This window comes from Neurospora tetraspora, assembly GCF_033439725.1.
Source record: "Neurospora tetraspora strain CBS 560.94 chromosome Unknown B0H65scaffold_7, whole genome shotgun sequence".
NCBI lineage: Eukaryota > Fungi > Ascomycota > Sordariomycetes > Sordariales > Sordariaceae > Neurospora > Neurospora tetraspora.
The window spans coordinates 2,575,562-2,601,011 of NW_026944389.1; the positions used below are offsets into that span (position 1 = coordinate 2,575,562).

General features: G+C 53.1%; 8 protein-coding genes across 8 annotated transcripts; 4 read left to right on the top strand and 4 right to left on the bottom strand.

Annotated features, from left to right (window-relative positions):
* The first annotated feature begins 1,496 nt into the window (after positions 1-1,496).
* B0H65DRAFT_297324 (Septin-domain-containing protein) lies at positions 1,497-3,642 on the top strand. Its single transcript, XM_062823103.1, has 4 exons — positions 1,497-1,999; positions 2,090-2,356; positions 2,412-2,878; positions 2,940-3,642. Exons 1-4 carry the CDS (start codon positions 1,645-1,647, stop codon positions 3,576-3,578), a joined length of 1,728 nt encoding a protein of 575 aa, XP_062678694.1. The 5' UTR covers positions 1,497-1,644; the 3' UTR covers positions 3,579-3,642.
* Positions 3,643-5,221: 1,579 nt separating this feature from the next.
* B0H65DRAFT_297303 (uncharacterized protein) lies at positions 5,222-7,228 on the bottom strand. The gene is made up of 3 exons (XM_062823102.1): positions 6,942-7,228; positions 6,281-6,760; positions 5,222-6,174 (listed from the first exon to the last, which is right to left on the bottom strand). The coding sequence occupies exons 1-3, from the start codon at positions 6,984-6,986 to the stop codon at positions 5,341-5,343; spliced, it is 1,359 nt and encodes a 452-aa protein (XP_062678695.1). The 5' UTR covers positions 6,987-7,228; the 3' UTR covers positions 5,222-5,340.
* A 583-nt stretch (positions 7,229-7,811) lies between these two features.
* Positions 7,812-9,799, top strand: B0H65DRAFT_297342 (uncharacterized protein). Its single transcript, XM_062823104.1, has 3 exons — positions 7,812-8,330; positions 8,392-9,158; positions 9,217-9,799. The coding sequence occupies exons 1-3, from the start codon at positions 8,055-8,057 to the stop codon at positions 9,305-9,307; spliced, it is 1,134 nt and encodes a 377-aa protein (XP_062678696.1). The 5' UTR covers positions 7,812-8,054; the 3' UTR covers positions 9,308-9,799.
* Positions 9,800-10,678: 879 nt separating this feature from the next.
* B0H65DRAFT_580569 (nitrogen assimilation transcription factor nit-4) lies at positions 10,679-14,356 on the top strand. The gene is made up of 2 exons (XM_062830798.1): positions 10,679-12,576; positions 12,638-14,356. The coding sequence occupies exons 1-2, from the start codon at positions 10,991-10,993 to the stop codon at positions 14,214-14,216; spliced, it is 3,165 nt and encodes a 1,054-aa protein (XP_062678697.1). The 5' UTR covers positions 10,679-10,990; the 3' UTR covers positions 14,217-14,356.
* A 642-nt stretch (positions 14,357-14,998) lies between these two features.
* On the bottom strand, positions 14,999-15,889 carry B0H65DRAFT_511563 (HIT-like domain-containing protein; the record flags this gene model as incomplete). Its single annotated transcript, XM_062828491.1, has 1 exon — positions 14,999-15,889. The coding sequence occupies one exon, from the start codon at positions 15,887-15,889 to the stop codon at positions 14,999-15,001; it is 891 nt and encodes a 296-aa protein (XP_062678698.1).
* A 1,224-nt stretch (positions 15,890-17,113) lies between these two features.
* On the bottom strand, positions 17,114-19,029 carry B0H65DRAFT_445538 (major facilitator superfamily domain-containing protein; the record flags this gene model as incomplete). Its single annotated transcript, XM_062825752.1, has 3 exons — positions 17,114-18,560; positions 18,605-18,723; positions 18,778-19,029. The coding sequence occupies 3 exons, from the start codon at positions 19,027-19,029 to the stop codon at positions 17,114-17,116; spliced, it is 1,818 nt and encodes a 605-aa protein (XP_062678699.1).
* A 1,366-nt stretch (positions 19,030-20,395) lies between these two features.
* Positions 20,396-22,169, bottom strand: B0H65DRAFT_297483 (ferrochelatase mitochondrial precursor). The gene is made up of 3 exons (XM_062823105.1): positions 21,734-22,169; positions 21,055-21,637; positions 20,396-20,995 (listed from the first exon to the last, which is right to left on the bottom strand). Exons 1-3 carry the CDS (start codon positions 21,956-21,958, stop codon positions 20,538-20,540), a joined length of 1,266 nt encoding a protein of 421 aa, XP_062678700.1. The 5' UTR covers positions 21,959-22,169; the 3' UTR covers positions 20,396-20,537.
* Positions 22,170-22,690: 521 nt separating this feature from the next.
* B0H65DRAFT_542086 (protein Ku70) lies at positions 22,691-25,230 on the top strand. Its single transcript, XM_062829198.1, has 3 exons — positions 22,691-22,956; positions 23,014-23,616; positions 23,668-25,230. Exons 1-3 carry the CDS (start codon positions 22,888-22,890, stop codon positions 24,937-24,939), a joined length of 1,944 nt encoding a protein of 647 aa, XP_062678701.1. The 5' UTR covers positions 22,691-22,887; the 3' UTR covers positions 24,940-25,230.
* Positions 25,231-25,450: the final 220 nt, after the last annotated feature.

Here is a 25,450-nt window from a genome sequence, read left to right on the forward strand (position 1 = left end):
CTCACAGCAAGATCATGAAATCCCGTTGCTCGAGACTAGCGATCCAGTGTTGAGAGTGTTGACAAGAAGTTTTGAGATTGGATTCCAGAATTCGCACTCTCGTCTTTTCCCCAAAAGCTGGGCTATAACCATGTCCTGGCCAATCATGTGGCAGAATGGGTCGACCCCTGCTTATTAGTTTCCCCTTAGCATGTTCTTGCCAACCCGTCAGGCCAGTGGACGCTTCCCAATCGAAGTCCAATGTGCCAGCCGGGCCACCAGCGGGAGCGAGGCCTTGCGACCTTGAGGTTGCGTTGTTGAGCCCGCCCGTATTGCTTGTGTTTCTGGCACTCTGTGTCGGGCCTGCCGTGGCCTGCCCGGCGCCCATCCGGGTTCCAGCACCACCACCTGGCACGTCGAACCTGAACCCCTTTTGAGCTGCTCCAAACGGGACGTCGATGCAGCCAGACACGGGCAATCTAACACCTACCCAATCTCCATACCCACCCCCATCCCAGGTCCCATCCACCCATCCACCCATCCATCTTCTTCGACTGAAGCCGCCCTGCCTGCTGCTGCTGCTTGCTGCTGCTGCCACACTGACTGCCGTCGCACCTCACCCAAAATTTCCCATTCTTTTCACCGGCAACAACTCAGCATTCTCCCCATCATCACATTCTTCATTTCGTACCTTCCACTTACCTTTGGCACTCTTTTCGTATTCATACGCGATCCAGCGTTACCTTTCAGATTCACCGGCCAATTGCCTTAGGATTCCGTACCAGGCGGCGCCCATTGACAACTTCCCAACCTTTGACACCACGCGAACCATAGAGGTATCTACCCTACCGGCTCGCCTTCCTTCCGGTAAGTTGATGCTGCTTGGTCGTGATCGATGCTCTGCAGACCTTCGCTCCTGGTCCGGCCCACGTACCGTCCTGCTCGACAGATACCGACTGGCTCTCGGCTGTTGCTACTGCCCCAACCTGCTGGTATCTCGTGCTCTTCGTCGTCACGAGCCCCCCTCATGGTTGCCGCTGGGCTGCGCCAATACGAGCAGTCCAGCCAGCCCGTTTGTTTGCCTCCACCGCGATCCACGTTGGAGTGTTGGTGTTGACGCTGGCAGCACCGGGCTCGCAGGGCAAGCTTAACGGGTGGGCGGTAGCCGTCGGCACGGAGAAGGAGGAAGATACATGCGCTCGACATGCAACTAAGCAAGTTTCCAGCTCAATGACTGACGCTATCCGTTTACCTTCCAGACTTCGCGCCTTCCTTACGATCCCGAACTTTTTTACCATTTCCATCAACCGTTCACCTCTTGACTCGACCGAAACATCACCATCACGGTACCTTCTGCTATAATGGGTAAGCGCTTGCTTTCTGTCCTCTACTTAACGTGCCCGTTGGAGCAAGCCGCAGGAAGCATCACCGGATCACCGACCTCTTCGTACCTTACTCTACGTTCCATGGCCTCAACAAAACCCGACTCAGCGCCGCCCTTCGCCGACTTTCTTCTCCCTTCCCCCACCAACATCACAGCTCGTTCTTCTGATACGATCATCACATTCGTTGTCCGCTTGCCATCTACCGTTTCTTGGGAACCGTCTTTTTTGGAAGAGAACCATCTTACCACCCAAATACTTTTGTCCAAACGACTCCGCCACAATGCATTTCGCTACCATGATGCACAATGCCACCCGGGGCCGCACCAAGAGTGTTCAGTTTGAGAAGAGCTTCGCCAGTCTCGCTGAAACCATCGATGGAAGCTCCTCACGGGATGGTGCCGTGTCCCCCGTTCCCCTTCCCCTTCCCGGAACACGGACAAGCAGTTTGCCCATTGGGGAGAACAACGAGATGATCAATAAGGCTCTACGCCGATACAAGAGCTTGCTGGAAATCGAGGACCCGGCCCCAAAGTTGCCAATGACCCAACGACTCTCATACGACGAGCTATATCCCAAGGCTACGGATCTGGCAGTGTCCCAGGAGCTACCACCGAGGCGGCCTTTATCCTCTAATAGTTGAGAGCTCCGCGCACTTGACTGGATATACATTACATACTTTTGGGCACAAGATGACGGGTATCATGCTAACGTTTGCTCTACGACAGCTTCGAACGGTATTTCCACCTCTCCTCCTGTTAGGGCGGCTCCCGTACCTCAGTCACCGGACTCCCAGTCATTGCCATCTCAGACGAAACAACATCAAGATGCTTCTGCTTCTGACACCGTGGCCGCAGCGCTCCCTTCTACCTTGAGCGACAACCGAAACATTGTCCGAAGGAAGCTGACGGGATACGTTGGTTTCGCCAACCTCCCCAACCAATGGCACCGCAAGAGTGTCCGCAAGGGCTTCAACTTCAATGTCATGGTTGTTGGTATGTAATGCTTTTTGTGTCCATTGAAGGAGATTTACTAATTCTGGACATGCAGGTGAATCGGGACTTGGAAAGTCGACTCTCGTTAACACTCTTTTCAACACCTCGCTCTACCCTCCCAAGGAGCGCAAGGGCCCTAGCCTCGACATTGTTCCCAAGACTGTCACCATTCAGTCTATCAGCGCCGATATCGAAGAGGCTGGTGTTCGCCTCCGTTTGACTGTCGTTGATACTCCCGGATTCGGCGACTTTGTCAACAACGATGAGTCTTGGCGTCCGATTGTGGACAACATCGAGCAGCGATTCGATGCTTACTTGGATGCCGAAAACAAGGTGAACCGCATGAACATTGTGGACAACAGGATCCACGCCTGCGTTTTCTTCATCCAGCCCACCGGCCACTCCCTCAAGCCCCTTGATATCGAGGTCATGAAGCGTCTCCACACCAAGGTCAACTTGATTCCCGTCATTGCCAAGTCGGATACTCTCACCGACGACGAGATTGCTGCTTTCAAGGCTAGAGTAAGTCTTCCCAGCCAGACTTGTTCTGCGATCAATGCTGACTGTTTTCTCTGTCCCATAGATTCTTGCGGATATTAAGTACCACAAGGTGCAAATCTTTGAGGGCCCTCGCTACGAGCTTGACGACGAGGAGACCATTGCGGAGAACAACGAGATCATGTCCAAGGTCCCCTTCGCTGTTGTCGGTGCGACCAACGAGATCACAAACGCCGATGGCCGTAAGGTTCGCGGTCGCCGTTACCCTTGGGGTGTGATTGAGGTGGACAACGAGGAGCACTGCGACTTTGTGAAGCTCCGCCAGATGCTCATCCGTACTCACATGGAGGAGCTCAAGGAGCACACCAACAACGTCCTTTACGAGAACTATCGCACGGACAAGTTGATCGCTATGGGCGTCTCTCAAGATCCAAGCGTCTTCAAGGAGGTGAACCCAGCCGTCAAGCAGGAGGAAGAGCGCGCCCTCCACGAACAGAAGCTTGCGAAGATGGAAGCCGAAATGAAGATGGTCTTCCAGCAAAAGGTTGCTGAAAAGGAATCCAAGCTGAAGCAGAGCGAAGAGGAGCTGTATGCTCGTCATAGGGAGATGAAGGAGCAGCTGGAGCGCCAACGACTGGAGCTTGAGGAGAAGAAGTCCCGAGTCGAAAGTGGGCGGCCAATTGAGAAGGAGCCGACGAAGAGGAAGGGATTCTCTCTCCGATAATTTTGCGGCCACGACTTCACCCGCCTCTCACGACTGTTTCACTGTCATGATATCCCGCATACACTTCGGCCTACCGCTTCATTCCTTCTTTCTCTGTTTCCATTTGTTCATCTTCTAATCATAACCTCCTAATCCTGCGGGAGGATCCCCTCGCAAGCCAACAGACTCTTTGCAGACCCCTTCATAGACGGATGGGTTCTGCTAGAAATTTGTTGGCAGCCTAAAACGGTCGGATTTCCGAAAAGCCGGTGTGTTCCGTTGTTGAGACGGGGTTCGGTCGACTTTGTTCTTGAAAAGCTAATGCAGATGTAATTGGACCGGAGGAGTTTTTTCGAGAATCTCTTATCTTCTTCACAATGGCAGCATGGTTCGAACAGATGTATCATCTCATCTGCTTTGGAGAGTGGAGTTCCGAAAATATGAGGGAGAAAAAAGAGAGATAATTCGTTAGCTGTCCCCCATCCGATGTTCGCGGCGCAACAACAGTCTGGCCCTCAACTCCCTTTCGCGGCTCTGCTTGCCCTCGCCTTCTCGACCGACCGTCGGCAACGTCATATCTCCGGCCGGTACCATGACTGACAGGTCGGTTAGGATGCTGTGGCTGGCGGGAGCGAGGAGCAATTCACAGCTGAGAAACTCATAGAGGGATTAGAAGGAGTCGGGTTTGAACTGTGCTCGCGACGCGCAGCATATGCAAGTTGCAAAGGGGCGTAAGGGAACAGGCGGGAAATCTCACTTGGACGAAAAGCAACGAACGAACCAGATATCCCACACAACACATGTATTTTATTAACTGCTTTCATCGGCGATCAGATGTCTTGATTTCATGGGGGAATTCTTGTAGGAGGTTTTTCTTTTCACGGTTTACGGTCATACCCAACCCAACATTCCCGGCCGATTTTCTCACTGGGCTCGCTCTCCAGCCACGGGGGTTCTTTCTCACCACACTCAACATACACACACTCAACGTGCACTTAACCTCTCCTAGATAGTTATTTCTTAGCCTGTTTCTCTCTCGCTTTCAAGGTGACTTTTGCCGCTTTCTCAGTGATATGTGTCTGCCACTGCCGAATGTCTTCAGCAGTACTTGGAGGTTTCAAAGAGGGAGACCTTTTCTTGCCTGGTACAGAGGAAGTAAGAGAAGATATCCCGCCCCGAAACCTCCAAAGTAACTGCCTCGATCGCGTGTATCAAGTTCCCCACGTTTTCATATGGAAGAGAAAGAAATCTGTATATGCCCCTTTTTATATCCATTCAGTTAATAGTAGTAATGATACATGTAGCGTACATCGATGCCGCAGGGGCCAAACAAAACAGAGTCTACACAGATTGTTCGGGTATTGGGGAACGAACATCTGGTGCGCGCAATGTGCCCAAAATATGTACGGAAGTCAACTCATCTCGTACATGCTCCATCCCCGTCTCCTTCTCCAGAAATCACGAGAATCGGCCGCCCACTCTGCCACTTTTCTCATCAGATCCGGAGTTTCACAGGGAACCCAAACCACCGCAAGTGCTGGATGAACACCCCATTCCGTGGCCACCTTTTGAGGCAGCAAGCACTGTAGGGCGTGCCCACAGTTAGTTCCTTGCAAATGGAGTCACCACCCCCAATGAAGTCGCACATGTAGAGACCAGGACGCGCATGCGGTTTCCATTGTCCATTCCCGGATTCTGCCGCTCCAAGACGGCAGAAAAGTGACTTCCATTCTTCCCCTCCTCTCCTCCTCTCCCAAATCCATCGGTCCTAACCAGACCTCCTTTAACCTCTCCGCAAGTACCAGTTGAACGCGAGCTGGTTGATGGTGGGGGAGAAAGGCGACGGTACTTCGGACTCGCCCGGGCGCGCGACGGGGTGGCGGAGGTAGACGGCCGCGCAAATGTTCTGGTTGACCTCGAGGTAGCGGGGGACGAAGGCGAAGGCCGACATGTAGTTGCGCGGCCTCCAGGGGGTCATATATGGCTTGCTCGGGTCGATCTCGCTGTCCTCGTGCTCGTCGTTGTACTCGATCACCTTCTTGAGCACCTGGCTCGACTGCTTGTCGAGCTTCTTGCTCAACTCCTTGGCTGCATCCTCCTGCTGGATCGCCTTGGAAGGGGAGACCGCAAGGCGCTCGAGAAGCATCGTCAGGTCGTCCACCACGTTACCGGTCGGCACAACGGACCCGTCGCGTCGCTGCGCTTGCTTGATGGCCGCCTTGATGTCGCGCTTCAAAGCGCGCAAGGCTTGCTTGCGCGTCGCGGAGAGCTGGTGAGATGGCGAGTCGGCGATGTGCTTGGCGTACTGCAGCAGACGCTGGAGCTGCAGGAGTTCGTACTTGCGGTTCCAGGCCTCGTCGAACTTGGAGGTGTCGGCTTGCTTCTCCTTCTTGCCGGACTTGGAGGTTGCTTCTTGTGCGTCTCCTTCCTCCTCCTCCGCCTCAGCCTCCTCCTCTTCGACGGCCTCTTGTGCTTCCTCCGCGAGCTCCTTCTTGGCGGCCTTCATGGCCGCGGCGAGAAGCTTCTTGTCCTTGGGCGCACCGGTCGCATAGAGGACGCGCTCGACGTCGACCTGGAAGAGATCGCCAGGGTTAAGGAGGTAACCGGGGTGTTTCATCTGCAAGGGATCGCGTAAGGTTAGCGCCAGATCAAGCAGCCCTTAAGAGTAGGCAACTGTATTGTATAAGTCGGTAGTGGGACGTCATGGTGGTGTATGTACATGCCTTCTTGCCGTTGACGGTGACGGCACCGTGCACGACCATTTGGCGGGCCTGTCTCGCACTGCTGGCAAAGAGGGCTCTGAAGATGGCGATATCGAGGCGCCTCTCGAGAGGTGCAAATGTCATTTGCTCGTACGGCGTGGTAACCTTCCTGCCCGGGTTGGCGATGACTTGCTTGGCAGGTTTTCCATCGTCGGTCTTCTCGTAGGCTGGGGGCTCTGACAGGCCGGAACCGCGGCCGGCGGCTTGTTCGCTGCCGTCGTATTTGGCCATGTACGCCGGGTCCATGTTGACGACGGCCGGTAGGCGACGGCTAAACATGCGCGCCCATTTGCGTTCCTTGATGTGCTCTCCGTGGTATGCTCGTGTCATGGACTTGGCCAACCATTTCTGCTGGAAGAATGTCTTGGAGATGATTCTGGGCTCTCTTCCGGCCGTTGCCAAGTTGTACAGGTTATATTTGTTCCATGTCGGCCTGATGGGCTATTTAGAAGCAGAAGCACAAGCAAGATACGTCAGCAAGATCGAGTGTTGTGGGTGTCGAGTTGTCGTGGCAGTGGGACTGGTAGGTAGGTAATGGGGCGGATGGGTGATGCGGCGGCGACGGCGACGATGGCGACGGCAAACCCGGCGATGGCGGCATAAAACACCGAATAGCACGTACCTTTTTCTTCAAACTGTGGTACTTAAACAACCTCCGGATCTTCATGTTGGGTGTGTGTCGGGGGGTGGCTTCGGGGATTCTGATCGGACTGCAGGCCCCGTGAATTTGGCGAAGTGGACGGACCGGTTCGGCGCAGGTTGTTTGGAGATTGTCGAGTCCGGAGCGGTCCGGGGCACCTAGCAGCACTGCCAACGAGGGGAGCTTCCCGGGACCCTTCCACCTCTTATCGGGCGCCGTCCTCCGAAAATTATTTCAGACCCGAATTGGAGCACGCGCTCGCCCATTGGTCGCGTTCACGTGAGGAGCTCGGGCCACTGCGCGTGAACTCCAGAGTGGATGGTGGGGAACTGGCAGGCACAAGATGCGGGAGCTAGAGCGAATGGGGTATAGCCCCAGTACCTCTTGGCGGATTGGGGATGCAAGTGGAGTGGGGCTAGAAGCAGAAGCGGGCGGTAAATACTGGCACAAAATGTCCAAAACCAAAGGCGGTTGGAGCTGGGTGGGGCTGGTTGTGGTTGCTTGTTCGTTTTTTTTGCGCTGAGGGGAGGTTTGACGAGCCGCAGTCCTCGTTATGACTCCAATGCCGACGGACCCTGAAAGAGTCAGATGGGTTACGTTGCTGTACATCGATAACAGAAAGGTCTTATATTAAAGGTCGAAAAGACTGAATGAAACTCTCTCCACTGATCTCTGACAACTGGAGAGTTTGTAACAATTCAGAATTCTCAAACTCGACAGCAAAGCGGAAGGTCGATACCTGACTTACACGTCTTGGGGTTTGTTGGTGAATGGCCGTCCTTCCTGTCGCGTCGATCAACAATCAACCCTGCACTAACACCACTGCTCCCCCACCCTGCAATAACATTTTGCGCCTACCGCCCCAAAACTGGAGTGCACCTGAAGGACCCACTAAATAATTTCGTCGTTTTGCCTGCTTGGTCCCCAGTCTCCAGTGCACTTTCTACATTTTCATCATCCATTCACCATTATCTCTTCTCCATCTACATCCATCCTTCTCTTCAGTCCACGCGTGTCACGTTAGACGGTCAATTGCCTTTCCAGCCGCTTGTACTCGACCTTTTCAAATACCGACAGCCCAAACCGACCTTCATCATGAGCGACACCACCGCCAACACTGAGGCTGCGCCTGCCGTTGCGCCTGCCGTCGAGAATGTTCAGACCGAGGTCCAAACCGAGGCCGTAGAGGCCCCCGTCGCTGAGGCTGCCCTCGCCGCCGAGGAGGCGCCCAAGACCGAGGATGCCAGCAAGGAGGAGGAGAAGAAGCCCGAGGCTACCAAGTCTATCGACCGCGCCGACTTCAAGAACAACAGGAAACTCGATCCTTCGACCCAGCCCGTCACTGACGATCCCGTCAAGATCCGCAACCAGGTACGCCCAGACAATTCAAATCGTCATGTCGCATGTCACCGTGTCTAACAAACAGTCTTAGGTCGAGTTCTACTTCAGCGACAGCAACCTCCCTACCGACAAGTTCATGTGGGAGACGACCGGAGGCGTAGAGAACAAGCCCGTTTCGCTCAAGACCATCTGCAGCTTCAAGCGCATGCAGATGTTCCAGCCCTACTCGGCCGTCGTCGGCGCGTTGAAGGAGAGCGCCTTCTTGGAGGTGTCTGGCGAGGAGGGCCAGGAGACGGTCAAGCGCAAGAAGGCTTACACTTCGTCCTCCGATGCGCAAAAGGCCCGTCTGGCTGCCAGCGTCTACGTCAAGGGTTTCGGCGAAGAGGGCGGATCCACTCAGTTCGACATCGAGGCTTTCTTCACCAAGTTTGGTCAGGTCAACCTGGTGAAGCTGAGGCGCACTGAGCAGAATGAATTCAAGGGCTCGGTCTTCGTTGAGTTTAAGACCGAAGAAGAAGCCAACGCCTTTGTTGCCCTGAACCCCGCCCCCAAGTGGCAGGACCAAGAGCTCGTCATCAAGAAGAAGAAGGATTACTTGGACGAGAAGACCCAGCTCATCAAGGAGGGCAAGATGGAGCCCGGTACCAGCAAGAAAAAGATCTTCTTTGAGGGCAGTATCAAGGGCGCTGATCGTGGCCGTGGACGTGGCGGCCGCAGCGGTGGCGACAAGGGTGATTGGAAGTCGCGTCGTGATAACGACCAGAGGAACGGCTTCAAGGGTGGCCGTGGCCGTGGAAGGGGTGGCCGCGGTGGCCGTGGCGGCCGTGGTGGTCGCGACAACCGTGACCGCAACAACGAGTAAGTTATAATCATCCAATAACTGGGTTCCTCGAACATTGACTAACGGGTGGTACAGCAACAACAACAAGCGTGCCCGTGAGGATGACGGAGACAAGAGTGCCGAGCCAGCGGCGAAGAAGGTTGACACTAAGGCTGAGCAGCAATAGAAGGCCGGCGTTGGTGTGCTCTAAGTTCTGGGCCGGACAGACTGATGACTTGTTCCTGATGAATAATTCTTGAGGCTGTAAAATATTCGGACGGCGTTATATGGGTGGTGTTTGTTTTAAACTTAAAAGGGCAGGGATTTCGTACTACAACATCCGATATTGACCTTGATAGCGTGCTGTGGTTATTGCATGCAAATATATACGCAGTATAAAGGCTGCGGTCTTGGAAGTAAGCATTATATTACCTCTACTGGACGAGTTGAGTATATGGATTATCAGGTACTTCATCATGTCAGAGCTTCATGTTCTTGATCCCTTAAGGATTGGAAGTTGTGGTCTCTGATAGCTCAAAGATCTCCTATTGGATCATGTGCAGATACCAAGACGACGCGGTCATAGTTGATGGTGTGGGTAGACAATGAGACAGTCGCGGGCGCTTTGGGGAAACAACCATCATTTACTGAACAGTTATTTGCTTTCGTTCTAGGCCTTCCACGCTGAGCACGCCTATGATATCGTTCCAGACAGCAAGTCGCCATTTAATAGCTTGAATTCTATGGTACTATGTACGATGTCTTTGTTGGCTATTAGGGCGGGATGAGCACATGATGTAAAAGATGGAGTTCTAGTGTATAGTGTAGTTTGGGGGCTGGACGTAACGAATGAGATGCAGTGTGTATGGCGAGTCCGTCACGAAACAGACACAGTGCTCGAGACCCTCTTCTGATACTTGAAGGAACCCCCCTTCGACCAATGATATTGCCGAGAAAACCTCAGCATGGGCGATGATCTGGATTACTAACACCCTCATTATAGCGTAGAGACAACCGAGAACTTTTACAACTTGCAACTGTAGGTAGAGGTATAAAGCTGCTCACGCACTACAAATTGTCGTTTATTGTCGCCCGTCAAGACAGGGGTTCAAGTCATTTTGGCCCTCAGTCACTTCCACGGAGTCCTACCCCGCCTAGCAGCCCTGTCTCTCTATTTCGATTACTGCTACGAAGCGTAAGCCGACTGCTACATATGCCTGCGTACACGAGGACAACAACTGGGTAAGGTACCTACGGAAACAGCACGTACGTACCAGCCGACGTCCAAAGTCTAGATTTCTTGGGGTTTGGGGGTTCACAGTTCAAACTTCGCTTCCATTATATTGATCAGCAACCACTTCACCTCACGTCCAACGGGGAACAGGAGAACGGGAGATCCGCAACATCTCAGGGGCTTATCCGTCAGCCTTTTACTTTTTCAGAGCCGCCCGTCTGCTTGTTTGGAGGTCCCGCTTGCGCCGGCGTTCACTGATCGCTTGTTCGGCCTCTTGTCCTCTTCTCACCCAGTTTTAGTCGCTAGACTAAGAGCCATCTTAACCAACTCGGCCACCCTCATCGCCATCACGGTTGTGGCTTTTCCCTTCCCGAAATCCCTACCCCGGACTACTCGGATCTCCCTTGCTTCAGTCGTACACGGTCTTCAGCCTAACACCGTACCCTCGGAGCTGAGACCCCGGGGACTCCCCGCCAATTCCCCCGCAATCCCGCACTGGACCCTGGTACAGCAGAACCCATCAGCATCAAGTGTCACGAGTTCGTGTTGAGTCTTGCTTGCTGTCACAGTCGCAGCCCTTGCCAGAGTCACTATCACGGCTCGTACTTGGTGGTTTACTAAAGTACTCACCGGCAAATGAGCAGCCCGGATGTTCGAATGATGTCCTCTCAGGATGCGCCAGGCTCAGCCGGACTCGCCCCCGACAACATCGCCGCTTCGTTACCGTCCAAGAAGAAGTCCAGGCGAGGCGCTGACCCTGCCAACCAAAAGCGAAGATGCGTGAGCACGGCCTGCATCGCCTGTCGGAGGAGGAAGTCCAAGTGTGACGGCGCCCTTCCGAGCTGCGCGGCCTGTGCCAGCGTCTACGGTACCGAGTGCATCTATGACCCCAACTCGGATCACCGCCGCAAAGGCGTCTACCGGGAGAAGAACGATAGCATGAAAGCCCAGAACGCCACGCTGCAGATTCTAATAGAGGCCATTTTGAACGCTTCCGAGGAAGATGTGCCCGACATTGTTAGGAGGATTCGCACCTGTGACGACCTTGACGCAGTAGCCGAGTCCATCCTCAGGGATGAGAAGAACGCGACAGCAACCAACGACAATGATTACAGCGATGAACCCACACAACTTGGCGGAGACGATGCTACCACCCAGGTCGTTGAGGGCGAGAGGGACTTGGCCCGCAAGATGGGAGAGCTGCGTATCGAAAATGGTTCTGTCCGTTTCATCGGCGGCACCTCGCATCTCATATATCTCGGTGAACCGACAGATGCCCCAGAAGAACCAGAGCTTGAAACTCACCTGTCGACCGGCGATGAGGATCCAATCACCACCTGGACAGAGGTTACCAAGGATCCTCAGCTAATAATTCATCTCATCAACATGTACTTCAACTGGCACTACCCCTACTTCACCACTCTGTCTAGGAGCTTGTTTTATCGGGATTTCATCAAGGGAAAGCCGGTTGGTCAACCACGCTCCACTGTTTACTGTTCGTCGCTGTTGGTCAATGCCATGCTCGCTCTTGGCTGTCACTTTACAAGCGTCGACGGTGCCTTTGCGGTGCCTGGGGACAGCAGGACCAAGGGTGACCACTTCTTCGCCGAGGCCAAGAGACTGATCGTTCAGAACGATGAGTACGAAAAACCAAGGCTCACTACCGTGCAAGCTTTGGCGCTCATGTCAGTGCGAGAAGCAGGCTGCGGACGGGAAGCGAAAGGCTGGGTATACAGCGGTATGAGCTTCAGAATGGCCCAAGACATTGGCCTAAATCTAGACATTGGATCTCTGGATGAAAAGGAGGTGGATGCGCGGAGGATCACCTTTTGGGGTTGCTTTCTGTTTGACAAGTGCTGGTCAAACTATCTGGGACGGCTACCACAGCTTCCCAAAAACACCTACAACGTTCCGAAGTATGATGTGTTTCCAGACGAAGATGCTGAGCTGTGGTCCCCCTATACCGATGCAGGCTTCGACCAGTCTTGCAAGCAGCCATCCCGGACACGGGCTATAGGCTTACAACTGTCGAAACTCTGCGAGATCAGTAGTGATCTCTTACTATTCTTCTACCACCCAAGTCATATTGGAAGATCGAGCGGCAAGTCAGCTGAGCTCAAAAAGCTGAGCGAACTTCATCGGCGTCTGGAAGACTGGAGGACGGAACTGCCAAAGGAATTCGAACCAAAAGATGGGCAGTTACCAAATGTCATTCTGATGCAGTAAGTCTTTTCTACTCTCTACTTGCCCGGTACTGGCGCGGAGTTGCTGACCGCTTCACAGCATGTTTTACCATCTACAATACATCCATCTCTTCCGACCCTTTCTAAAGTATACAAAGGAGGCTTCGCCCCTGGAAAAGGTCCAGCCCCGAAGGATATGCACAACTAACGCTAATAGCATATCCAAACTCATGCGACTGTACAAAAAGCTATACAACCTCCGGCAAATATGTAACATTGCCGTGTACATGCTACACTCCGCCTGCACAATACACATGCTTAACTTGCCAGAAAAGACTGCCAGACGGGATATAACCCACGGAGTTAAACAATTGGAGGAGATGGCTGAAGACTGGCCTTGTGCGCGGAGAACATTGGGTGTCATCAGCGTTCTAGCTCGAAAGTGGAATGTAGAGCTACCCGAGGAGGCCGCCATCGTTTTGAAAAGGACAGACGAAAAGTACGGAATGTTTAGCACTTCCGAGGTCCCCTCGCCCAACAGGACGGCCCCCTCTCTCGCTCCATCCTCGCCGGCACCTCCTTACTCTCCACAAGCGTCTCTGCTTCTTTCTACATCAGCCGCCGCAGTACTGGAACAACAACCCTACAGTCCAATGACGCTATATAGCCATCCGACGCCTCCACATCTTGCCCCTGAAAGTATATCCGATCCCAGAATGTCACCCGATCTCGTCGCCTTCTCCGACCTGCCTGGGGCGTCAGCTCCCATCATCCCTCAACAACAGCAAAACATGCAGACCATGTCTGGCCTAAGCCAAAACCACATGCTTCATCAACACCACCAGCACCACCAGCACCACCTAGAGAGCCAACATCAACCCCAACAGCCACACCTCAACCACATGAGCTACCAGCAGCAGCACAACTTGCTCACCCACCCGGTGAGCGCCTCATCCATGTCCATGAGCGACACCCTCGCCACCATTACCGCATGGGGTATGCCGACCTCGTCACCCGGCAGCGGCAACGGCGGCATGTCCCAACCTCCTCAGAGTCAGCAACAACACTATCCAACCGTAAACACTGTGAAGCCGACGGCAGCAGCAGCACAAACTTTTAGTCCAGTCCAATTACACGCAAACAACCTAGCGACGACAACGACCAACCGCAACAACCATAACCCCAACAACAAGGGCATCGGAAGACAAGTCAGCCCCAGTTCTATCTACGCCATTGATGGACAGGACTGGTACCTGAAGGACGGAGTTACGTGGCAACAAGGCTTTCAGGGGTGGGATTTGGAGGGTGTCGGGTCGGTCAGATCGGGGACAGCAGCAAAAGCAGGCGTCGGCACTACTAGTGGCCCCCCTTCTATTGCCGTTAGTGGTCCTGGTAGTGATGCTGGTAGTGCCATGGCAGGGCTAGGTCGGGGGAATGTTAGTGGTGGTGGTGGTGCCAGGCAACACCATCAACAGCAGCAGGCTAATATGTTCGCCTTTCATCACGGGGCTGAAAGAGGAGGGAATGGTGTTGAATCGACGGGGATGGGGATGACGACGGTAGGGGGAGGAGGAGGGGGGTTCGATCCGATGGGGGGATCGGGGTTGATGGATGATTTGGTGGGTCTAGAGGAATTGGGAAGTTTGGACAGTTTGGGGCATTTACCTGGGCTGGATTGAGTTTGTTTATCCTCACAGTTTTAGAATCGAAGGAATTGGGGAAATGGGTGAATAGATGGGGGTGGAAGAAAGACATACTATATACCCAAGGTGGAGAGTAAATGTCACTAAGCCGTTACATACACATTTTTTTGTTCAGAGTACTTAAAGACGATGGTTTGTTTGCGTGCCATGGTGACTCTCAATTTGGATATACTCACAATAGCAGAAAACTTTGAATGGAGCTTACTTAACTCTCATGTCCATCAAAGTTTGCCAATTCAAGGATATCCGAATTCCCTCACACCTCATCAGAATGTTTCACCTTCGTCTAGCTTAAGGATAACGCATAACAACATAGCAATCAGAAGAAAAGTTCAAAAAAAGAAGGAAGAGGGTGGACTTACAGCTGGGTCGAACGCACAGCGTGCACGGCAGTCGGGGGGCAGGAAGGAAGGGAAGAGGAAGGAATCGACGACCATGACTGCTGCGCCATCCTACCATTCAGCTTGCCACGGAAGGTACGATGAGGGAAGTAATACATATACCCTAGAAGGATTGGATTGCGTGCTACCTATGTACGGTCCGTTGAGCCACAGGCCCAGTCGAGGAGTGAGGATGGAAAGCGGGCGGGCGGGAGCGAGGCATGCCAAACATATTTGGTCTACGGCGAGTCCCTCTAGGCACTTGTCTTTTGCTTGAATAAACCTCCGTTTCAAACTACTCTATACTGTATACTGTGCTCTACTCTCGCTGCCAGCGCAAGAACTCGCACTCACACCACCTTCCTCGCCTCACATTCCCTATACACTCTCTATCCCCATGTCCTCCAAAACCCTCCTATACTCCGCTGCCTCCCTCTCCATCTCCTCCATCCCCCTCGCCGTCCTCGCCGCATCCTCAATACTAGGGAAACTTCCTCCGGGCTTTGGTCTCGCCTGCAGCTCCGCCATCCCCTTCTCCTCCTCTTCCAAAAGCGCCTCCACCTCTTTCTTCTGGACGTCACTCCCGTTTAACTGTTGTTGTCGTCCAGATGCGGCATCCTCTCGTTGCTGCCCAAACGTACTGCTGTGCTGAAGAAGATGATGATGATGCCCACCATTCCCATGCCCACCATCACCCTGCCCATGCCCATTATCCCTATCCCACAACGCCCCCCCTACATTCCCCTTCTCCTCCGCCATCCACTCATACAACTCATCCGACGGCGTCTCGGCGTCCTTGGCGCTCACGTCGCGAATCCGCGGGATGACGTGCACGTGCACGTGGGAAACGGTTTGGCCGGCTTCGGGACCGTCTTGCACGGCTATGTTGAAGGAACCGCCTGTTTCTAGCATCACTTTATCATTTACCCCCTCGCCATGGTCATCCTCTATGGACTGTGGGTGAAAGTAATACCGTCCCAACATCCTCTGCACCACTTGCACCGTGGAAAACAAATCGGTGATTTCCGCGGGGGAGAGGTCGGTTAAACGCTTGTGCGGGACCAAAGGGCAGACGAGGACGTGTCCAGGCAGCAAAGGTTTGAGGTTCACTAGGGCGAAGGAGTGCGGTGTGCGGAGAAAGACTTGGTTGGTTACTTTGAAGGGACCGAAGTGGATGTCATGGTTGCCGTTGTGGGATTGCTGCTTTGATGATGATGATGATGATGACGGGCTCCCAGTCGAAGGGTCGGCGGAGGTGCTCATTGTCATCTTTCCTGTTGCTGTTGGTGTTGCGATGTTGGCGGTTGGAGCCGGGTACCTTGAGCGAAGTGATGAGACGAAAATAGGTCTGGGTGAATAGCCGGTGAGTGTGGCCGGTGGAGGTTGTAACAGGGTCGCAGAGGGAACGTTGATAAGTCGTTGCTGTTGTCTGCTGATGACAACGGTCGCCTTTCCACTTCTTCTGATCAAACTGAGGAGCAAACTCTCTGTCTTTCTGGGGATGTGTCTCATGCGCAGCCCGGCCTCGGTCAGTGTGGCGATGGAAGTAAGGAAGAAAAGGTGGGCGAGAAGTCACACTTTCAGGCGATGTACGTATCACTCCGACCTGAAAAGAAGATTTTGGTTATGAAGTTGGTGTCAGTCGTTCCGGTATTTGGGGATGGTGTCAAGTGTTTGGTTTCACGACAGTGTTGGACGACGAGGTACGACCTAGAGTTGGTGTTGCGGTGAGGTGAGACAAGAATACAGCTACGGCCCGCTATAAGTGTCGCTGACAGCGGTGCCTTGACAGTCCGTGATCGGTGGAGACTGCGGCGCATGGATGATTAATGATTTGCAGCAGTGACGTTACGACGACAGGGCAGTTCAAGCCAACCATTAACAATTCACTGCAAGACCAGGGGCCGGTCGCGGCTTCTATAAAGTTCGCCGATTTCCTTCCAACTGAAGGCTTGAATCTTCGTAATATGTTCGAATATCCTCGAGTATTATCCATGGAGGCAGAATCAACCAAAAAAGGTGGTCTCTATGGGGGGAGGTTATTCAATTTGACCTGGTACACCCCAACGACTACTCATACACTAGCTTCCAAAGGTCGACCACTATCACCATCTTATACACAGATATACCAGATCACTGAAAAACGATAACTGTTTATAACCCTTTGAGCTGGGTTTAAGTCCTTGACAAAAAGCCACCTCAATACGCACAGCATCCAAGCAATATAGACAAAAGCGGAGATGGATCTATTCACGCGTACATACAACTAACATGACAAAGGGAAATGGCCCTGAAAGGGCTCAGCATGGTATACTTGCTCGTTACAAACCGGGTATAACCTCCTCATCCTCCAACAAATCCTGTCTCTCCCTATTTCGTGTCGACCCTGAGCCAGATGAGGAAGGCCTCGGCTCATCATCCTCTGTCATAAATACTACAAAAACTGTCAGCGGGTGCGAAAAGCAAAATCCAAGCCGAGGCCGACCAGGCCTTCTAGGGGACTGAGAACATACCATGAGGTCTAACAGTAAAAGACGCAACCAACGCCGCCGCAAAGATAGAACAAAGCAACACAAAGAACGCCTGCGGGAACGTCGACACGGTAGCTGCGTACAGCCCATTGAAGATGATGGGGAAAAAGACACGAGCCAGGGCATGAAGCAGCCCGACAGCTCCCAACAACTGTCCCACCCGCTCAGTCGGAACATGCTTGCTCATAGAGGCCTGAATCGATGCCGATCCGAGACCGCCAAAGGCCGCGATGACGGCCGACAGAATAAACCACTCCTGGGTGCGAGCAAAGATGTACCCGCCGATGCCAATAACATCGGAAATCAGGGCACTTCGCAGAACCCACACGTCCAGTTCGTCAGCGCCGACATTCTTCTCGTCCACCGGCAAGTCGCCAGACTCCCTCCTTCGTCGAGCTGCAGGCCGAGTACGGAAAATGTAATTGATGACGGGGAAAATGCCAATGAGAACGAAGATCCGGACCATCGAGACCAGGGACATGAACCGCGAGGCCTCGAGATTTCCCCAGCCAAACACGAACTCAGTGTACAAGATCAAGATGGTTCCGGAGCTCATGGCAGTTCCAAGAATGGACACGTCGATGAGTGCCAGCGTGATAAGATTGCGGCGCAGGCGTTTATGTTGAGGACCAGACGGAAACAGAATCTTCAACGGAGCAAAAGGATTCGCCCTGTGCACAGAACGCACACCATGTCCGAAGTGCTTGCCGAATGGGATGAACTTGGACACCACGGCTGCCCAGCGGGGTACCTCCCCGAGAGCCTCCTGCTCCCTCGCGTATTTTTCGCGTGCCAGTAGCTGGCGCCTCCGTGAGAGCGATTCGGGGGTAACGAAGTAGATGAACAGGATGAAGACGATGTGGCAACCCAGGGTAACGTAAAAGATGGATAGAAGGGATCCTGTCCACTTGACGAAGTATCCGGCAAGGAGGGGACCAAAGGCGAGGCCGGTGAACAGACATGCGTGGAGGTAACCGATGGCAACGCCTCTCTTGGATGGGGGCGTGCAATCGCTGGCGTACGAGTGGATGAGGACGCTGCCGGCGGTAAAGGAACCGGCCAGGCCGTCGAAGAAGGAGCCGAGCAAAATCCAGCTGTAGTGGATGGTATCTGGATACTTTCCAGCCAAGATGACCGTAATCTCGGAAATGACACCGCCGATGGAACAGATGGCCACCATCGATGTGCGACCATATCGATCCGAGAGGGCTCCGAGCTTGGGTGCGGTAAAAGCACTGATTATGCCCACCAAGACGCTCATGCACAAGGTGAAGCTTGCGACTAGGCGCTGTACGTCGGGGATGTTGCATTGGGGGTTGTTGCCGCCGTGGATAACAGGTGTGAAGACGAAGCCGGGGTCTGCTGCTGATCTATCGGCAAAGTACCGGTCACAGATGAGAGTGATGATTCTGAATTCAGTCAGTTTCAGCAACAAGAGTCGGCCCATGTTTACAGATTGCGAGATGAGCGACACAATTCAGCCATGAGGGAATCGTACAGATTAATCTTGGGGACCAGCGAACCTCCAAAGGCCAACGTGAACATGGCATAAGGTACGACTAGCCACCAGACCTGTGCCCTTGATTAGCAACTCATCAAAACAATAGTCAGAAGCTTAGAACATACAGCTGGTTTCCTCCACCATGGAAGCTCTTCAAAGTCCTTCAATGCAGCCCAGCTGTCCTTGCGAGGAGCATCATGGCCATCGTCAGGACCCAGCAGGCCCATCGCTTCGGTGACATTGTCCGTGAATCCGTTTGTCTTGAGAGTGTCGCGAAGGCGCGCCGTGGCTGAACTCATGCCTCGGGAATCCGCCATAGTGCCCCGAGTCGAAGTTGATGCGGGATCCGAATCCGGAAACCCGCTGTGTGTAGCCATATTGGGCCCAGTCCGGGTGTTGATATGTTGCCGCCTCGGGTTCCACCAGCGTTGCCTTCCAACTCCCGGTTTCCTTGCGTGCTCGAGCGCAGTATCTCGAGCGTGATACTCGAGATGAGTCTGCAAGCCGGAGCTGTATGTACAGTAAAGAGAGTATGTGAGGTGAGAGTGAAAAGTAGGAGGAGAGTTAGAGTGAAGGATGACAAACCAACGCTATTGCGACATGGGCGGAGCTACGCACTAACAGCAAAAAGGCACATGCCGGCGCGTTGGGTTTCTTATCTCGTCGCAAGTGTTGGTTTGCTGGCGCGGAACAAAGCCGGGACAAGTCTCGTCTGAGATCGATGTTTCGTCATCGTCAGAGTGCAGCAACCGCTCAATCAGGAAGGACGATAACGGGAGGGAGGGATGGAAGGAGGGAGCGGGATGGGAATGATGGGAAAGAAGCAAAGGTAACTTACATAACCCAACTCCCCAATCATGGCATGAAGAAACAACCTCGCTTCCAGGTTCCAGTTCCATGTGGCCCAAGACACATCAATACGCTAAAAACGGAATCTACGGAGAATGAACGCTTGTTCCGGTCTCGATTTCCAACAGTCCTGACCTGTTAGGCGTTACATGGCAGTACTTTGCTGTCTAGCAATATCCTGCAGATAAGCCCTGTAGCGAGCCCGGTGGCCCGATGTCTTGGAAGCAGCTGTCACTGCAGCAGGTACCTATAAGTACCTATCAGGCATATGTTATTGCCCCGATCCCGTCTCACAATCGGTCGGTCGGCCATGTGGGGTTCCGATCTCCGAACCCTCCACGCGGAGGGGAGATAACGGTCCTTCGATCGCTGCCGTCTCACCTTGGACCTGCGTCCACTCTTCACCACTTTTGTTTCCCCATGGTTTTGATATCTTCCCATACCGATGGACTCATCCAGTCGCAATTTAAAAAAAAAAAAAAAAAAAAAAACCGATACAAAGACAACTCTCATATTTCCCCAGAAACCCATGTTTGACAGACAGAATGCGAGCCTGACCAACCCAATGGGCCACGCTTTAACTCATCTATGGAGTGACGGGTTGTCCACTAGAGTTCCGCGGGCTAATCGGTGACGCAGCCATCCAGGCGTTGCCAGGGATCCCAATCCATGCTTTGCGGCCCTCCCCCACGACGGAACAGCTTGTCTCAGATCTGATTGATAAGCCACCACACCACCATTACACAACACCATGGCAGGCACATATTGGACCTATCATGTCTGGATGTATACCTAACAGCTCCTGTCCACCTTATTTGTGGTTTGCCGTCGCCATGCCAACCTGCTCTGTTGACTAACGTTCCGACTTGAGAAAAATGTTCATTTTGTGTATCTCTCCGGTTCATCAAAAAGCCAGTTCTTTAGAAACCAAAACGCATGCATACACGCAGTCCACATCCCTTTTGAGAGCCGCCCGTATTCCCGGTTATTGTTTGAAATATTGTACATGATATTATAGCTTCCCGCATTCATTCTTTTAGTGACCGGGGAGAATCTCCTGGCCTGCAAAGAACTTCTTTGACGCCGCACACCTCTCGCTCTTGCAGCCGGGGCATCTCAGGCTGTTTTGGTGCGAGCAAGCAAGTCCGCTATCAAGATGCTCCTTGGCGAGATCGGCCAGGGCCTTGATAAAGACGGGGTTGCCGTTCAGACTCTCCACACGCTTGACGGTGTCGGGATGTCCAGACTCGCCGATAACCTCTTGGTCAAGCTCGTAAAGGGTTTCGATGTGATCAGAGGTAAAGGCAATCGGGATCAAGACCAGGTCCTTCTGGCCCTTGTGGATGTACTCCTCAACGGAGGTTTGGGTCTGGGGGCCGAGCCAAGGCTGGGGCCCGACTTGCGACTGGTAGCAAAGTCTGTAAGGGTTGGAGAAGTTGAGACGCTGCATGACCGCCTGGACGGTTGCGCCAATCTCCTGAGGATAGGGGTCACCTAAGAGGGCATGGTAAGTATAACTCAGCACAAAACAAATACAACCGATATTGGCATACCTCTGTTGATGACAGACATGGGCAAACTGTGTGCCGAGAACAGCAACACAACGTCCTTCCTGCGCTCCTCGGGGTACTCGGCCAGCTTCTCCTCGATGTTCCTCGCAAAGGCCTCGACAAGGCCAGGGTGAGTAGGCCACCTGTCAATCACACTCCAACGAATGGTCCCGTCCTTGCCATCCTCTGATGGCCCAGCTTTGCCCTCAAGCCTCTGCCTCCACTTCCATAGCTCGTTCAAACTGCTGCCCGTGGTCGAGCAAGAGTACTGGGGATACTGAGTGAAAGCGACAGCACGGCCGCCCCTGCCATTTCCGAAGCCATCGGCCAGAAGCTTCTTATACATCTCCTCGGTGAGAGGGTTGGCATAGCGGAAAGCGACATAGGGCTTGTGCGGCGCCGTCTCGGGCGAGATCTGGTCCAGAATCTTGCACATCTCCTCGCACTGGTACTCGGACCATTTGCGGATCGGAGAACCGCCGCCGATGGCATCATACTGCTTCTGAATCTTGGGAGTCCGGCGCTTCGAGATCAAAGGCCCCAAGTAGTTTTGTAGCCGACCCAGAGGAATGAGATCGGCATCGGCCTGCACGGGTTGGTCAACATAAACAGCCCCGATATAAAAGCGGCTCCGGCGAGCTGCGTTCACAAACATCGTCATCATCATGATTCATGAACATACAAATAGTCTACTCAAAAAGTCTCCAACTTCATCCAAGGTGGACGGGCCGCCCATGTTGAGGAAGACCATTGCTGTGCCGACATTCTTCTGCGTGACGGGATGAGTTGTTGGCGTGGCGAGCCACCTCATCTGCTGCTGAGCGCACCTCAACGACGGCCGGAAGCTCGATGGCCTCGCGGCCTTGCACAGCTGGCTCGTGGGCAGTCTAAGTGCCATGGAGGCCATGATGAGGAACACTGAAGAAAGGGGGTTTGGACACAGTTCAGGTCAAACTCGGCTTTCCAGGACAAAGATGTAAAGACTTGGTGGCCAAAGAGTGAAGAATATGTTTTATATAGAACAGGGACAGAGTGACGCTGCGTGAGCAGGACGGGACGGTGGCTCCTTTCAGACGTGTTAAACTCGGCCGAACAGCTTGCGAAGCTGCGATCTTGTGGGGTGATGCCGGGACTGCTGCAGGGGTCGCTGTATCGGACCTCCAAAGTCTCCGACAGTCCGACCAATTGCTGACCATTTCTCAACTGCCGTCTGGCGGTTTCTCCGAGGTGACTAGGGCGACTGTGTGGAGACAAGGTGTAAGTCACCCCCAAAGACCCCAAGATTAGTGTTAGGGTTAGCGGTTGGGTTAGGTGTTAGGGTTAGTTAGGGTTAGTTCCGGGGGTGTAGGGGGCCGGCGAGAGGCCCCCGCGTGTGAATGTGAAATTCGGCGCTCGAAAAGAGGTAGTTTTGAGCCTCGTTGTTGTCGTTGAAATGAAGACTTCTGGTGACGGTTGTCGTGACTTTGGTCGCGCAGAATTGATGCCAAGCTTTGGAGGTGAGGCCCGTGCAGCCTTCAGATTTGTATGGCCCCACACAGCAGAATGGAGGAAGCACGGGCCATGTAGGTGCCTGAAAGTGCAACTGGCATTGTCGGTTGAACTGAGCTTCTACTAGCCAATCACGTCTCACACTTGACAGTTCTAAAGCTCCAGGTCACATGCACTGGCGTTTAGGCAGTCGCGTCCCCCATCGCGTTTGCTATGAAGTCATCGTCTTAACAACCACGAATCCTTAACTTTCAGTGTTTACTCATCGCAAATCATCCAACGCCAGTTTTTCACCCCTCCTTTCGTGTAATCAGATCAAACCGAATCAAGGTTCAAAGTTCTTTCAAAATGTCTTGGAGGAAGGATGAGGATGAGAGACCAGACGGCGACGAAGGCGATGAGGAGTTGGATGAGAATGTTAGCAATCACCAATCTCCTCACGATCATCAACAAGCTTACTGACAATGAGACCAGGACTACAAAACACAGAAAGATGCAGTACTATTTGCCATCGATGTGAGCAAGTCGATGTTGAAACCACCTCAGGCTATGGGGGATAAGAAAGCCGACAAGGACTCTGCGCTCACAGCAGCCCTAAAATGCGCCTACCAAATCATGCAGCGACGAATTATCTCCCAGCCCAGAGATATGATGGGCGTCTTGCTCTTTGGAACAGAAAAGTCCAAATTCCGCGATGATTCGGGCAATGGTACAGGATATCCCCACTGTTATCTGCTATCCGACCTCGATATACCCGGTGCCGAAGACGTCAAGAAGCTTAAGGCCTTGGTGGAGGACGATGAGGATGAAGACGAGATCATGGTCCCATCAAAAGAGCCGGTGGTCATGTCAAACATGCTCTTCTGCGCCAACCAGGTCTTCACCACAAACGCCGCCAACTTCGGTTCTCGGCGCCTTTTCATTGTCACCGATAACGATGATCCTCATGCCGGTGATAAGCAGGCAAAATCATCTGCCGCCGTTCGCGCCAAGGATCTCTACGACCTCGGCGTCGTTATCGAACTATTTCCCATCAGTCGGGAGGACAAGAAGTTCGACCTATCCAAGTTCTACGACGTAAGGAAGCTTGCATAACCATTTACTGAACTTTACGCTGATGTTGAATAGGATATTATTTATCGTGATCCGGCAGCTGAGGCAGGCCAGTCAGAAGGTCCCAAGACTTCCAAGTCTGGCGACGGTTTGACTTTGCTCAACTCCTTGATCTCCAACATCAACTCGAAGCAGACCCCAAAGCGGTCTTATTTCTCGAACTTGCCCTTTGAACTCGCCCCAGGTATCACTATCTCTGTCAAAGGGTACATCCCACTCCACAGACAAACACCTTCTCGCTCATGCTATGTCTATGAAGGAGAGGAGCAGGCTCAGGTCGTCCAATCCGAGACTGCGCAGGTTGACTTTGCTGCTCGAACTGTCGAGAAGTCCGAACTGAGAAAAGGCTACAAATTTGGCGGCGAGCATATATGCTTCAAACCCGAAGAGCTGGCGGAACTCAAACAGATGGGGAAGAAAACACTTCGAATCATTGGATTCAAGAAGCGGTCCAAGATCCCGTCGTGGGCCTCGGTCAAGAAGTCCGTATTCATATTTCCCAGCGAGGAGCAATATGTCGGCTCCACTCGCGTGTTCTCTGCTTTGTGGCAGAAGCTCCTCAAAGATGACAAGGTGGGTATCGCCTGGTTCGTCGCACGGGAGAATGCCCATCCCGTCATGGTAGCCATATTTCCTTCCGGAAACCCGGATAACGAGGAGGCAAATACGCCGTACCTACCTGCAGGACTTTGGCTCTGTCCCCTCCCGTTCGCAGACGATGTCCGAAGCGTGGACCACGTAACGGCGCCTGCCAGACCCGCAGACGAACTTACAGACCAGATGAGACAAGTTATCCAGAACTTGCAGCTTCCAAAGGCTATGTATGACCCGCGCAAGTATCCAAATCCGTCACTGCAATGGCACTACAAGATTTTACAGGCCAAGGCACTCGATGAAGAAACCCCCAATTCTATGGACGATCTCACGCTACCCAAGTACAGGCAGATTGACAAAAGGGTTGGCGGTTACCTTGCCGAATGGAAGGAAATGCTCGCACAGAAGGCCAGGGATCTTCAGAACAACAGAGCGTTCAAGCGTGAGTTCGAAGACGGTGATGATGAAAGGCCAGCAAAGCGCGCGAAACCAACCAAAAAGGCTACTAATGGTGGTGGTGCCGGGCCGGCCAACAGCAACGCAGACCTGAAGAAAGCACATGAACAGGGCACGCTCGGCAAGATGACGGTAGCTGAGTTGAAGGACATCATGGCGAGCAAAGGCATCAGCACGGCTGGTAGGAAGGCTGAGCTGGTTGAGAGACTTGAACAATGGGTTGAGGAGAACTTGTGATCGTGAGATTTTTGCTTGTTAGCATGCGGAATTGTAGGAGTCTTGTCAGTTGTTTTTGGCCATGTTATGGATTGGAGATTTAGCCTAGGCGTTCTCACAGGACAGTAACGATAGTTGCTGGAAGTCAAAAGGCCATACCACAGAGCTGGAAGTCGATGTACCGGACTGATAATTGAATCCATAGTCTATCATTTGCTGCCACTTCAGCCCCAGTGTCGTCGTCAGAGAAGTCGTCCTACTATTAGAAAAGGAGACCAGAACCCTAACCCTGATATGTTATGATCCTTGGCGTGGCAAGCGAGCAACAATGCGGACGAATACTTGTACAGTGAGGTGAGGCCCTGAAGCACGGTCCACTGCTTGTGTTACATTCCCAGTCGCAATTCTTACAGCGGTACCCCCACACGTGCAGCGGCACCCAAAGCGAACCTCAATCGTCTCCACCATTTTCGAGCTGCCCGCGTTCCTCCAAAGCAGAACGACGCGCATGGCGGGCGGGAATCATCGCGAC